Source organism: Centruroides sculpturatus, unplaced genomic scaffold, assembly GCF_000671375.1.
Source record: "Centruroides sculpturatus isolate CEXI.00-Female unplaced genomic scaffold, Cexi_2.0 scaffold1483, whole genome shotgun sequence".
Taxonomy (NCBI): Eukaryota; Metazoa; Arthropoda; class Arachnida; order Scorpiones; family Buthidae; genus Centruroides; species Centruroides sculpturatus.
In genome coordinates, this window is record NW_019386290.1 from 170,159 (window position 1) to 185,808 (window position 15,650).

A 15,650-nucleotide genomic window follows, 5' to 3' on the forward strand; every position below is an offset into this window, starting at 1 on the left:
ATTGATACTATGCACAGGATGTCCACTGAGAGATCTTTCCAACATTGGTTAGGTTATATAAATTACAACTTCCAGATTTTTAATCAGGCTGAATTATGGCAGCTTAACCAGCTACTGTACCTTTAAACAAATGGCTATTTTAATGATCAGAAACAAAGCAATCTTATAATAATTTTAAATTTAGAATATTCTGGAAGAAAAGATCAACCTGAAGCAAACTTGCACTTGCAACTCCTGCTAGCTGTGTTACCAGTTATTTTATCCTGACCCATCTGATTAATTTAGATATAACCATACCACATTTAATACTTAAATTTATTATTCTGGAAGAAGTTTATGAAATTGTGCTTAGAGGTAGACAGTTAAACCACATTGCTTTGTTTCTATAATTAAAGTAGCCATAATTCAGCTCAGTAAAAGTCCAGTGTATTGTTTGGAAATTGATTAGGTTAGGTCAGGCATGGCCAACATGTGGCTCGTATAATGGATTTATTATGTGTCCTGCGATTAATCTTTCAATATTAGCTACTCAAGTCAGAATAGGTAGGTGAAAATTCTAACTCCTAAAAAAAGAAAAATGTCAACAACTTGCTGTACAGTTTAGATATTTGTAATGGAGGATTAACTCTAAGTACAGCATAGAACATTGATAAAGCATGATAATGTGAAAAATGTTTCTGTAATCTCTATGTACAATTTAGTCTTTACGGGGTGACACCACAATGAGACCTCGCACCACCTCAAAATCTTCCTAGGACAGCCTCTGGTTCAGCCCATGAAAAAAGTTTACTTTCCAATTCGGCCCAGGGGCAAAAACTGTTGGCACTCCTGGGTTAGGTTGTCAATTGCAGTGGACACAAATACAATGGATATCACATTGCCATGACATGTATCCAATCTGATGCTATCTGTAACTAGCACAACATGCAAAGAATGCTACATAGCAATTGTTGCTACACCACTCAAAATCAGTGTAACATGTTAAATTTATAGGATGATATTGAACCACAAGTTCATCACATTTTACAGACTGATGAAGCACTGTTTTCTTAGAAGGGAAAGTATAATCATCACAATGTGCATCATTGGGCAGAGTATATTCCACAATGCACAAACATACATGACACATGTTTTACTCTCAATGTGAGAATGGAATTTGGAGTGACAAACTTTTTGATTTCATATTCATGAAACCAAATTGATGATGCCTTGAATAGTGACTGATATCCAAACATTCTAAATATAACAGTGGACATATGACTATTATATTACTGATACAACTACAGGTTTTGATACCAGCATAATGGCACACCTTCTCATTCCTGGAAAGATGTACAGTACATATATGTCTCTTCAAGCAGTTTGGCAACGACTGGATAGGACAACACTACTATGTTCCATCGCCAGCATTTTTTCTGTAGAGAGTCATCTAAAAGCATACCAATAGCAGAGGCCTGTGAAATAGCATTCCTGGTGTCACTATGTGCCATCCATAATGTCATGCCACTGAAGGTAGTCATTTTGAATATGTTCCCTAACAAAATAAAGCTTACTTTTTTGTATCAATTTCAGCAATGTTGTCATTATCTTCTATAGTCAGAGATGATTTAGCATAACATACAAATTGCTACTGTAAAATAACCAAAAGGGAATCACTGGAACAAGCATGCACCATGTGCAAAGTTAGAAAGATCTCCTTTACTCCTGTATATAATTTATATTATATATAAATATATAGCTTGTATAATTAAATTATCAGAAATTCATTAACTTGATTTATGTTATATTTATATATAATATAAATCAAGTTGATGAATTTCTTACTTTTTTTTTGTGTTATATTGATAAGTTAATTTTACAAGCTATGTGTTATAAAAAATATATAAACGTATTTATATATTTTTTCATTCTAATATATGTTATATTTTGATTATGTAAAAAATTAAAATACTATATTCGAAAATAAATAATGTTTAATTACTTTTTAGACATGATTTTCTTCATTGATACAAATAAAATCTTTATCCTATTTCTAGTACATACTCTTCATGAAGTTGTCACCTTAATGAAGAAAGAATCTCAAGAATTTTGTTTATTACAAACAGTTTTAGAGAAAAATTCCAAATTTATTTTGTCATATCAATCAATTGAAAGCAAAATATGTCCTTTACAAAGTGATTCTCTTAGAGGAAAAGTAAATAAGTATTTTTTAGCAAATAGAAAATTATGTAACAAGCTAATAAATTGATTTAATCTTTTTAGGTATGTCCCAGTGGATGGATTGTTGAATTTCCTAAGAAAAATAAAAATAAATGCAACATTACATTTTTAGAACAGGTATGTATTTTTATTTCATTATTTATATATTTATAAAACTTTAACTTTTCTTTTCATGTTCTCTTATAGTTAGCTGTTTCTGATTCAGAAAGTCTTCTAATTGAAGAAATGGGAAACAATCAAGCACAATACATCATCAGTCTGAAGAAATATTTAACTGCAAAATTAATCTAAAGTATCTAATGAACTTTTATAGACATTAGTTGTAAAAATTTACAAAAAATGTTGTATATTGTAGAATTGAAATTTTCTGTATATATTTATCTATTCAAAGTGTATCTAAATACTATATCAATTATAAATGTTTAAAAATCATATTAAAGATTGTTATATCATATACTTAAAATTTGATTTATTATGAAAAGTTTATATAGATACAAATTATATTTCAACTTTTTATATTTATATATTATGTTGTATATTACTTTTTGATATTTTTCTATTGTTGGATTGTTTATTAGTCGGTTATACAATGCCATCCATCATTTGTATAAAACTGAAATATGTACGAGTGATACTATGACTCATGGGCATCTGCAGAGGGGGACAAACAAGGCACTTGCCCTCCTATGGATTCCAGTGATTTGAGATATGTAATTTTAGATCCTTGGCCATGGGAGGCTTTGATGCAACACTGTATTCTATAATCTACTTGTGAAAAAAACCACCCCATCAAAAAAAGTTAATGATGTAATTATTTGTCTCCAAACTTTGCTCTCTGGAAAATTTTCTGCAGATGCACATGCTATGACAGTGATGAGTTTGTACTTGTACTGATGTGAATTAGCTAAAATATCAAATAATTATTTACAACTAATTTCAAATCAATTTTTGATATTTTAACTATTATCAACTGGAAAGTTATTTTTTAAACAAATTATAAACAACTAAACAGAAAACAGCAACATATCAATGTTTTTATTAATGTTATCTGTGATAAATTCAACATTTTATATATATTATATATTTACACCTTAATCTTAAGTCTCTCCTCTTTGTGAAGAGAATAAAAAACAGCTCAATTTGAATTCATCTGATATATTAAAATTTAGTAAACAAAAATATTGAATCTTGTTTTAAAATATAGAATAGTTTCACTTTGGATATAACAATAAATTTGTTAATATAATATATTGATAGCTGTTATAAAATGATATAGGAAAGAATTTAATCTGCAAGTAAATATAGTTCAAGTATTTAATATATAATGTTCATATACTGAGTACATTCTATTGGAGTGTAATGTAAGTGATAAACTAGATGTTAATTGAAAACAAAAATATATATTCTAGTCCAAATTATTCTATAAAACCCACAAAATGGCAGAATAGCATTTTAATATAAATAATAAAGTTTACAATATTAACAAAACATAAATAAAATGCCATTTTATAAACATTTATAAATTTTCAATGTAAACTGATGAAAAATTGATCTTAATAAACTGGAAATGTAATCAAATAAAATAATTTTAATTATCTTTTATACAATAAATCATTTATTTATAAAATTTCTTTAAAATATTAAATTCAAAGCTCAAAATTTGTAAAAATAATTTTAATGTAATTTTATAAAATTGACTTTTCTAAATACTAATAAATACATTTATTGGTATCTTATCTCATTAGGAATGTTTGTCATTTAATTGAATGAAATGAGTGTTTTTAATTATTGAAATTCCATTAATCAATGAAATTTATTGCTTACTTTTTTTTTAGATTTTGCAAAGTAATTATGTTCAGATACCTGTGAGTAACCTCATTTAATTTTGATCTCATTCATTATTTTAATTGCAGAATATTGTAATTTTACAAGAAATGAGTTTCAAAGTTGGATAACAAAGTAAAAACTGTGTCCCCAATTTTACTTATCTAATAGGATAGAAATTAAAGTAAGAAAATTTATATCTTTAACAAGTTCTCATTATGCTATCATTCATCCTAACTTCTTCATTTTATATCATCAAGTATGCTATAATGAATTTTTCTGATTTAATTTTTAAAAAATAAAAACAACTGTAAATAAGTTTTAAAAAAAAATGTATTGTTAAATTTAATAAAAGCTATAAAAGTATACTTGCATTACTAAGCTTCTCTGATTATTATAATGATTTTAGCCATAAATTTCATACAGAATAATCATTATTAAAATATTCAGTGGTACTGTACAGTGTTGACTTCATAATTTTTGGGGGGGAATATTTTCTTATAAAAGATTGGTTTGGGGCCCCAGGCAATTGCCCCTTTTGCCCAAAGGATAATATGCCACTGAAAATATTGATAATCTATGAAAAAACAAAGTTCAAACGATGTTTAGAAACTTTATTATTAAAAAACGTTTTATTGTAATCGATATATTTGGAAGACAATAGAAAGCTTGTAAATACATCCGACTTTCTAGTAAAATATTTTCCACCCATATTAAAAACTTATACGATTCGTTAAGCCACTTTTACGGGTATAACATTAGCCAACTCGACTACACATTTTACAAATAACAGAACCGGCACAAGCCCAAAGCAATTTTGTGTAATTTTTAACAACGTCCCGTTTTCGCTCCCAGTATCCGATTAATTAACAAGTAACTGGTCAGAGAATGTGCCGATGTGTCACATTAAGCTTCGAAATATCACGCACCGCAATTAAAGACAGAAGTTAACGAGTAATTGGGACGGAAAAGAGAAAATCGCCATTTTATCCGGAATAATTGTTAATGTCGCACGTGGCCACCTCAGGCAGGTGGCGCTTTTGGCTAACGAGCGATCGAGTCAATTAGGAGCGCGAGATATGGAAGGTCACGTTCCGTTGTGACGCATAGATGAAGTTAATTTGCCGCTTTCTAACGCTGTACGCGCCGGTAAAATTTCGTCTCGTATACAGTTTTTCCATTAAAGTTCTAATAATTCATAAAAGTACAAAAGCGCATACGTAACAAAAAAAAAATTTTGAATAGACCAATAAAAATCTTTGGTATAATTAATTGTGTTTAAAATTTTCACTTCTAATTACATTTGAATGCAGTAAAAATTATATACTTTTGTAGTATTATATTAATATTAAACTACAATATTTATGCATGATAATGAACAAATATACGTAAAAATTACTCGACAATTAATTAAAATTATTCAACTTTCACTATATAATTAAAGACAATACCATTCCAAATCATTATATACTTATTTTTGTTATAAATAAAATCATTCAAAATAATTTTTTTTTAAATCCAGAAAAAATAAGCATATAGTTTAAGGCAGGATTATTATTTTATTTTAATTTTCCTTTAAAAGCGGATCAAATTTTATTTTGCGACTTTAAAATTTTATTACTTTTTAATTTTTTTTTTTTTATTAATAAAGACAGACACCAGACACACGGAAAACGTACGCACGCCAGTAACGAATTACGACGATAAACAAAAAATATATATATCTATATATATATTTGCGTGGCGATTGGTCGAAGTCCGAGAAAAATCGGCCAATCGTAGAGGCAAATTTATGTAGCCACGCCCTTTAGGCGTGACGGGAAGACCGAGGTGTGGGTATTATTATTATATATAAATGATAGGAATTTAAATAGAGAGCAGTCAATTTCCGATTGTAAATCGTTTCGTTCCCGTCAGAGAAGTAAGATGATCTTTATCGAGTAGAAGAGCAGGAGAAGTAAGTTGCGTATCGCGTAAAACATCTTCCGATTGGTGCGATCGGTGACATCATCGGGAAAAGGCGTGTCCAGAAGGGGAAAGGAGCAGCGCTCGGTGGCGATAAGAAAAATCTCGAGTTTTGACTGTTAAATTAAGGAAGAGCCTCTGGCGAGTGACGTAAAATAAACAACTCATGATTATTATACATTAAAAGCAATTAAGTCCCGTAAAAAAAAGACTAAAAAAAATATGGTTTCAGTTATGAATCTGCTTAACGGTAACCGAATCTCTCAAGGAAGCGCGTCGTGTGATGGAACCATTCAAACCCAGCGATCTCCTTTCGCTATTCAGGAACTGTTAGGATTGGGTTCGACTCCGGTGGATCCCAAATCGAACTCCAACAGACAGTCGACGGGTGGTTGTTCTTCTCTTTGTCTACCCATGACTCCTTATCTGCCCGCCACCAGTCAGAGTTATCAAGGAAGAAGCACGGCCGACGGACACTGTTACGCCGATTCTGGAAGAGTGTACTTCAGTCCACCGACTACTTTCGTGTCCGGACTAACTGCCTTAACACCCTCCGTCTTTGGTTTCGACCAGTCCAGTCCGGCCATACATCAGACGGACGCTAGGACAGGTAAGAAAGTCAAAAATCTCATCCGCAAACGATAAATTGATCGGTGGTAAAATCGGTAAAAAAGACCCGAAAAACTACCAAAAAATTTAGCATATTTAAAGTAATCCAACACGTTTATATATATAGCCTATATTTTTTAAAAAGTTAAATCTCGAGATTAGAGAGAAATACAGAAAATAACAACACAGAACGATTACTTTCGGGTGTACATTTTCTCCCGAAAATTTCGAGACTATAAAGACACAAAATTATCTATCAATAGTTTAATACAAACCGAGGAGATTCAGACCAAAAAAGGAAAAAAAAAATGTGCATTTCCACCATAAACCATTTTTTCGGGAAAAGCTAAACTGATACACTGAATTTTATAATGTGTAGTACTATATTCTTATGAATTAGTGTACTACACGCTAAATTTTGGTGAGATCTGGGTATACGTTTCCATAGATTTTAGCGAAAATGACACGATCCAATAAATAAATAAATGTGTTCCTAAAAATGGAAAACACGGTATAATGTTTTGTTATGGACCTCCTCCTCTGTGCTTTTACTGTATTCCAGACGTTCCTGTCGAATTAGTCTCTAATTATGAATAATTAAATTTACACGATTTAATCTAATAAAAATTTGTCGTTACGTATAATCATTAGTCGTCGTTGACTTAAACCCGAACCTACAAACACTATAAAACCATTATAAATTTTTAGAGTAAATTTTAAATTATTCGTTTCCGTAATAAAATAAAGCACTTTTTTTAAAAAAGAAAAACTTTCTCCGAATTTAAACGATTTAAATAGATTATTAATTGTAGGATCAGATGGGACATTTTAATTCGGGCCCAACTCGACCTTTAAAAATTAGGAAGGCCAATTCTACAGGCTAACTCGAAACTACAATTAATTATAGTAATGAAAAATACATGTTTAAATTATTATTCTCTGTTGTTAGTAGGATATTGTTAGAGATAGGATAGTGAAAGAATCGAAGAAAGAAAGAAAAAAATCCTCAGATTTAAATCGGAAAAGATTGAGATTAAAGATGAAGAAGAAGAAAAAAATATATTTTCTCTTGAAGTTAAATCGCTCAAAAAATGATTTGGACAACTCTTAAGACGTTTGCCGAAAAATATTTCCAAGTTGGTTGCTATAATCTCGTTTAGATAGATGGATGACAATAATATGCTGTTATAAGAATCCGCACCTCTTACGTTTCTTTATAGTCGAATAAATTGCCTTCTGCGGATAAGATTTTTTTGAAATTTATTCGATATTTCTCTACATAAACATGATTTAATCTCGTGTAAATAATCTAACATCTATTTTATTCGCATTAGCTTTACCCAAGACTTGATTTATACGTGTTTCTCGCGAAATTTTCCGTCAATGTCTTAAATATGAAACAGATTTAATAATCAATTAATTATTGAAGTTACGTTTAAATTAATTCATTTGATTATTCTCTTTTTAATATGTAATTAAGTTTATAATTTGATTTTCTAACGAGAGGGAAGAGCTTCTAAATTATATTAAATTGAAATGTGTACTGTATAAAATTTTCATTTCACGAATTTTTAGATTTGTGTTTTCTATGTAATTTCATCCTCTAAACTTAAAGGTTTGGTCTATTTTCTCTGAATTCATTTGAATTAAAGTGAAATAATCATTTAAAAAAATATTCAGAGAATTATTTTGCCTAGGTTATCTACACGGGGAAAAGGATGACCAGCCGCTAAAACTTAAAAACAGCGAATTTATAGTCATAAAACTTTAGCATAATTTTAAAAATTATGCTCCTTTAATTTAAAAATAAGGATCCTGTTTATGTTTGAAAAAAGCCTATTTTTTCTTAATTTCCATAGAATCTTGTAAAAGAAAAATGTTGGCCTAACTGTTTTTCTTTGGAGATTATCATTATAAACAGATCAAGAAGAGTCGACATATATTTATTGCTAATAACAAATAAGAAGTGGATTTAAAACAATTGAAATCAAACAGTAAGGCTTTTCTATTAAATTATTATTGACAGAAAGAATTCCATTAAAAAATAAGCTAATAAAACAAACTTATTAAATTTTGAGAAACTTACTCCATGTTTTAGGTTCTACGTTCTACTGTTAAAACTTCAGTTAAGAAGCTTAGACTTAGCACTGTTTATATCAGAGATATTAGTAAATATCTGTAACAATTAAAATTTATTTTTTTTTTATTTTCTAAGATTTAGATCTATTTTACGCTTGTTTTTAATCATTTATTTCAACAGTAGAACGTAATAATTACTTCGTGATCTAATTACAAAAAATTTTAAGTTATGAAATACTCCATTAAAATCACCAGCATTAGAATTTTTTTTTAATTTTGCATATATTTTTATTTTATTTTACTTTCATTATTTTTGGTTTGGTTTATGTTTATTTTTATAGATTATGATTGGGCTGCGGAAAGATTACAAGACGATTATTCGTATTCGCAGGACCTACATTACTCGGGTAAGTTTAAACAGCCGAAAACTAATTACTATAAAATATTTTGATGGAAAAACCCCTTTAGATTATTGTAAAATTATGATAATGATTCTTTACTAAATGGATCGAATTTCTAAAAATAACTTTTTTTTAGATTAGCATAAATAAATACGTTCAGATTCAACACATTACATAAATATTGCCTGATTTTGTAATTTGCTATGAAATTTTTCGAAGTAAAACCTATAAGAAATTGTTTACGAGCGGAATTTTTAACAATAGACAAAAATTAATTCGTCGGCACTTTACAGACTTAACAAATAACAGGAAAAATTAATTTAAATTTTACAAATGTCTAAACTAATAAACTTATTAATTTTTTATAATTCAAATGCACAGGTATACCTCGCCTTACGTCAGTAATTGGTTCCAGGAGAACGACGTAAGTCGAAGATCTACTTAATTCAAATTTAAATATAGATATAACATATTTATACATATTTTCTGTTATGATGTTGAACAATAAAATACAAGTAATTTTTTATAATTCAAATGTACAGGTATACCTCGCCTTACGTCAGTAATTGGTTCCAGGAGAACGACGTAAGTCGAAAAACGACGTAAGTCGAATTTACTTGTCTCCGAATCTACTTGTCACTAGGCTAAACCATAAATTACCATTCCTGGTTCTGTATTTTATTTATTAATGCATTTTTAATAATATATGGTTAATAAAAATCTATTTTAAGCTTACAAACAAATAAATTTTAGTTTTTAATATAGTACAGAAAAANTTTATTTTTTTCAATTAAAAAGAAATTCGCTCTCTAATTATCCTTTCATTTTCTGCTAATATGTTTTTCGGTCGTAACGTTAAATTAATTTAAATTTTACAAATGTCTAAACTAATAAACTTATTAATTTTTTATAATTCAAATGCATTGTTTCAACTTGTAAATTAATTATTTAATCGAAAAATTAACATTTTATCCATAATTTTTTTTATACATTTTGTCAAAATTGATGTAAGACTACACTTAAAAGACTTAAAAATTAATATCTAAACATAGAAGAGACTTATGGAAGACTTTCAAAAGGATTAATATAATGCCATTTCTAATTAATATAACAATGATTAAATTTATATTATTACCATATTTATTCTCCCGATTAGTGTATTCTTCTATTGTTAATTAAGCCTAAATATCGCAATGCACGAATCACCATTAACGAATTGTTTTATTATTATTAAATAATTTCCCGTTTTTTAACGCCAGATAAAATCAGAATTCCGAGAACAGAGTCGATTTTTTTTTCCTTTTTAGGATATTACGACAAATACTATCCGAGTGTTCGAGTTAGTTAATAATCGATCATTGAACTAATCTAGAGACATTCTTGGGGCCAAGTTTGATTTTTAAAGTTAGAAAGAAGCTTAAAGGCCGAGTGTACTCGTTCCAGGCTTCTACATCCTTCGGGATTTTCTACAATGTTTGCATTAGTCATAACTAAACCAGTTAGGTAAGTGGAAAGCGGGCCCGAGATTGATTCTGAACGTGAAGAGCGAATAATCCTCCTGCAGCTTGTTGTGACATTGGCCTAATGCTTTCGATAGAAACTTCGTTATATAGTTTTTATCATTTTTACGTATGGAAATATTTCGTGTTTACAGATAATTACGGCCTACAGCTAATGTTGTCTATTGGTTGTTAAAAATAATAATAATGTAGAAGTTGTTATTAAACTGATAAAATATGAAGACTTTCTTTCAATCTTACTTTCCTAATTACTTAAAAAGAATTTAATGTAAGATTTTATAGTTTCTAATACAGTAGACTACATATATTAGAATATCTGTTATTTTGTCGTGATGTATTAATTTTATATAGAAAATTATAGTACTGGTTAAAATATTCTCAATAAATTTGGCTTAATTTTCGTGTTTTATAGTTTATTTAATGGCAATTAAAAAATTGTAGCATACAATATTTTAAAGTAAAATTATATCTAAACATGTAAGAAGTTAAATTATAATTTTTTTTTAAATTTAGGAATAAGATCTTTATTAGTCTAGTTTTATTACTACTACTTTTTAGATTCTATAATAATAAAATAATATGCATTAATTTTCATTATAATTTTTGTAATCTAACTTATTCACTATAAACAAATTTATTATTTCAATAAGTTTCTCTTCATCATTTATTCAAGTTAAACCATTATTAAGGGACCACGCGTTAGTATTACTTTATTTTTTAATTTTTTTTTTCGAGAAATGTAACAAACAATTGTTCGAAGATACCGAAGAGTGATTGGCAATCGAGGTGATGTAACTATGCTCTTCGTGTCAAGAGTTACGTTATTGTCAACATTATCTTGTCACACCTGTGGTCGGGATCAAAGGTCACACTGGGCCAAGTGTTGACATAGGGTGGGATTGATCATCTCTCTGGGTAGTCAAGGTTATTCGAATTCCGCAGCTTTAAAAAAAAATGCCAGTCAATAGCGAGTATCTTTATAAAATTCTATAAGTTTATATATATATTTTCCATCGTTGGGGAAAAAAGTAATAACAACAATAATAGTAATTTTAAAACTCTCTCGCTTCGTAAGAAAAATATATAAATAAAAATTCAACAAATTAAAATAAACTTTATCAGCAAGATAAGAAAGAATTAAATTTCTCGACGTCATCATATTACTTGGCAGTCTTTAAAAGTGCATGCAAAACTTTCTCTTGGATTTACTTTTAATCACAAATTTGAGAAGCGAAGAGGCGTCTAGCGTAACATCGTCTTATGACAGGGAAGATGGAGTTGAATTATCTGCGAAAAACTTTTAATTATCCCACGTCACATGACACCATCACGAGTTTGCTAACGCGCACACAGAAAATTTCCTTCAAAGCTGATTTGACAACAACTAAACTCCGGACTCATATTTCTGTGGGGGTAAAAAAAAACAAACAATTTCTTGGCCCTCCCAAAACATACTACTAGACTAGTATACGTCGGATAGACAGAGATGGAGAGAAGAGAGAGAATCAGGCAAAACTCTGCTTAGCGCATCCTACCTTTGGCCTGGAAAATAGTATTGATCGCCTTTCACCCAAGTAATTGAATTCCGGATTGACTACCTCCTTAAGCCTTTAAGCAGCCGAATTAAAATGTAAGTCATTTTACACATGGTTGAATCGCCAAACAGATTTGGTGTTTTTCCCATGTCGGGAGGAGCCATCTGCCGTGTAAAGCGCAAGCGCGTTCTGTCAAGTAGCCCGTACAGATTAAGAAGATAGTTAATCACGAACGGAGGTTTTTAGAGGATTTTACATACTTCACGTTAGAGGGAGAGTTAGTCTAATACCTCCGTCTCCGTTCTCCCTTCTAGCTTTTGTTTAATATAGATTAACCATTAAATTCTTTTTACTTTTGTTTCGGGAAAATTAACGGGATTTTTACTTGTCGAGTAATTTTAACGTAAAAGGATTAACTGACCGGGTTTAATAAGGCATTAATGCTTCATTATACTCTTTTCATGTAAATTACTTTACGCGTTAGATAATTTTCATTTTTAGTCGCAATTAATTTCCTTTATAAATTATAATAAATTTTATCATTTACTTATTCCGTATTATTCCAACTTAGTTATGCTTTGTTATGTATTGATTTAGGGCTTCTCTCCGATTTTAACAATAAATCTTACTCGGCCGAGGAGCAAAATGTGACTAAGAAGAAGAAGAAGAGAAGGCACAGGCAAGTGTATTCTAAGCATTCAGTTTTTTAAGTTGTATTGAAAAATATAAGGCTACATATTTTACAAACAAGCAATCCTAACAGATTAAAACCATCACTGTTACCAAAGCTTTGATGTTAAAGATTTATCTGTTTTAAAAGTAAATTCCGCCTTACAACGTGGGATATTACGTAGGTTCGATGGCAAGTCTATAGTATTATATTGATCAAAATGTAGATTTTTTAACAATCGCTAACAATTACGAGAGTGATGTGGATAAGGTTCCCTCAGAGGCTTTATGAATAAAACTTAAACTGAAAAAAAATCTAGAACATTTGAATTCCTACTGTAAGTTGTATTAGAATTGCAATGGATATTGTTTATAAATAAACGGTACTTTATGGTACGCTTAATTTTTCTTCATTATGAGTATACTTTTTACTTCATCCTCCCAGATAACTCCAGAACAAAATCTTACTTGTTAGCTACGCCACTGATCGCTAAGGTAATTTTTAGCTATGCTAAAGTATACTTACTCGATGGTTAGTAGATAGATTAAAAATTATATATATATATATTGATTTAATTCATGAACTGAAAGCATCAAGCAAGAGTTAACTTATTTTTACAATTATTTCGAAAATAATTCGTTGTGAAATTCTTAATTCGATTTGATAAGCAACACGGCAACAAAAATTCCAACTTAAAAAACATTAAAAATTTCGGTTCCGACTCCGAAATTAGTTCTTGAGTGTTTGAGTCAACAAATCGCTCTCTCTCGTCAGGATTTGACAAAATTGTCAACACGGCGACTGTCTTGTGTCAATGAATTGATTAGATTGACATTTTCCCGCTCGACATTTACTAAAATAGGATTTTTCGCTCTGTTTTCAGAACAATATTTACTAGTTATCAATTGGAAGAGTTGGAAAAGGCCTTCAAGGAAGCTCATTATCCGGACGTGTACGCTCGAGAAATGTTATCTCTGAAAACAGATTTGCCCGAAGACAGAATACAGGTTTATATGTTTGTTTAAATAATAATAATAATAATAACAACTTACGTCTCTTATCTATTTGTTATATAACTGAGCGAAACGGAGTTATCGAATTTCACTAAAGATTATTCGATAAAATTATAAACTGGCCATTGTTCGAGCCGGATATAGAATTGGCGCGTTATTGAAATAAGGCGCTTTGCTTAATTTCGGAAAACTCAATTAATTATCGTCACGTCTTTGCAGGTGTGGTTTCAAAACAGAAGAGCAAAATGGAGGAAGACGGAAAAATGTTGGGGCAAGAGCACGATCATGGCCGAATACGGTCTCTACGGTGCCATGGTACGACATTCGTTACCACTACCAGAGACTATACTGAAGAACAAGGATGGGAATTCCACTTCTTGCGCACCTTGGTTACTAGGTACATCTCGAGTTTTCTAATTACAACACAGCAGAAAAATATGGAATCTAGCGTATCCCGTTCGCTCTATTGTACTATAGTTTCGTTAGTCGTTTTCTTTTATTGTGACAATTGTAAAAAAAAACACTTAAAACTGGAGAAAGGTGTGTTTTTAACGCTTATCGATTAGATCTGTCAACCTAAAGACAATGTATACATATTTAAAAAATATATATGTTATTAGTTGTTGTAGGTCTACTGATTTGGATAATTCGATCGATACTTTCAGGAATGCATCGCAAATCGTTGGAAGCGGCGGAAAAATTAAAAGAAGCTGATTCGACTACGGAAAGGGAGGATAAGTTGCAACAGACGGGAGCTGAGAGCGCTCAAAATTCCGATCATTCAAGCGATTGTTTCGCTCAGAGAAGAAGCAAAGCCGAAGGAAACGGAGTGGCAAATGTTCCATCTTCGTTTTTCTAGGTTTATCTTTATAAAAAAAAAGTGTACAATATATTCAGTCGGGACGGGTAATTCTGTTGCTCAAAATTTATGTTTTAAACTACGACACGTACATAAATTAGGAAGGTTAAGAAAGGAAAAAAGTTCTGTTTAAAACAGTATAAAAAAAGTGTTTTTATAAATCTCTTTTAAAAGAAAAAGGAACGTAAAAAAACATATTTATTTATAAATTCAAAGTAAATTTAGTTTTCTATTTATTTCACAATTGAATAAACTACCTAAAAAATAATAAAACACGAAAAAAATCGAAAATTAATCGTCTAATTATTAGTTTAAAAAAATTACTTTAAACCATGGTATGGTGTTTTAATAGGCGGAACACACCAGAAACATGTCTTCCATCTTGGAATTGTGGGTATTCTAGAATGTATTTTAGTTTTTAAAAGCATAAGTATTGTATGAATGTTATCTGTTATAATAAAAGAAGTCCTTATAAATCTGGTCTGAAGATTTTATCCAAGAGATCGATTGTATTAAACTGTGACGTGTAATAAGACAACAAGAGCGGGTGTCACGTGGTCTGTTATCTAATTCCTTCTTCCTCTTCGCTCTGGGAGTAATGAAAGGTAATTTTCAAGGAAAAGGTCAACAAAAAGCGGACGAGTTTGACAGATGGGACGTTACAGAAGTCTTTTGACAAAATTTCTCTTTTGGCGAGCGGAATGAATAGCGAAATGGTAAGGCTGTCATTTTAACCTTTGTTCGGTTTAAAAACCCGTTTAAATATAATAGAGAAAGGCTTAAAATGATCAGTAATTATCGAACGAGAAGATAAAAATTCGATATTGGCGACGAAAAACGAATAGAGTTAAAGTGATTAAACCGTTATGGCAAAGTATTAGTAATTCCGATTTTCGACGTCTTCGCTAAGTGCCAAAACCGAGAATAACAATCGAGCAAAAGAATTCCTTCCTCT

At 30.1% G+C, this 15,650-nt stretch overlaps 2 protein-coding genes across 3 annotated transcripts in view; both read left to right on the plus strand.

Moving 5' to 3' along the window:
• The window catches only part of LOC111614429, a 30,180-nt gene extending 27,553 nt beyond the window's left edge, over positions 1-2,627 (plus strand). The window contains exons 7-9 of the mRNA XM_023355803.1: positions 2,037-2,194; positions 2,263-2,337; positions 2,407-2,627. Of these exons, the coding sequence (XP_023211571.1) occupies positions 2,037-2,194; positions 2,263-2,337; positions 2,407-2,511 (338 nt within the window). The 3' untranslated portion in view covers positions 2,512-2,627. The remainder of the gene's footprint in view (positions 1-2,036; positions 2,195-2,262; positions 2,338-2,406) is intronic.
• Positions 2,628-6,254: 3,627 nt separating this feature from the next.
• On the plus strand, positions 6,255-14,774 carry LOC111614430 (visual system homeobox 2-like). 2 transcript variants are annotated; one of them, XM_023355804.1, is made up of 6 exons: positions 6,255-6,619; positions 9,039-9,104; positions 12,751-12,832; positions 13,707-13,830; positions 14,056-14,233; positions 14,502-14,774. In XM_023355804.1, the coding sequence occupies exons 1-6, from the start codon at positions 6,424-6,426 to the stop codon at positions 14,693-14,695; spliced, it is 840 nt and encodes a 279-aa protein (XP_023211572.1). In that variant the 5' UTR covers positions 6,255-6,423; the 3' UTR covers positions 14,696-14,774. The 2 variants fall into 2 exon arrangements, with proteins under 2 accessions (XP_023211572.1, XP_023211573.1); XM_023355805.1 differs by lacking the exon at positions 9,039-9,104.
• Positions 14,775-15,650: the final 876 nt, after the last annotated feature.

What these genes read in the sequence shown, in the direction of transcription:
- LOC111614430 (XM_023355804.1), top strand. Translation starts at nt 6,424, where the DNA reads ATGACTCCTTATCTGCCCGCCACCAGTCAGAGTTATCAAGGAAGAAGC. An exon ending in TCAGACGGACGCTAGGACAG is followed by an intron (nt 6,620 to 9,038) that starts GTAAGAAAGTCA and finishes TTATTTTTATAG; the next exon opens with ATTATGATTGGGCTGCGGAA. An exon ending in GCAGGACCTACATTACTCGG is followed by an intron (nt 9,105 to 12,750) that starts GTAAGTTTAAAC and finishes GTATTGATTTAG; the next exon opens with GGCTTCTCTCCGATTTTAAC.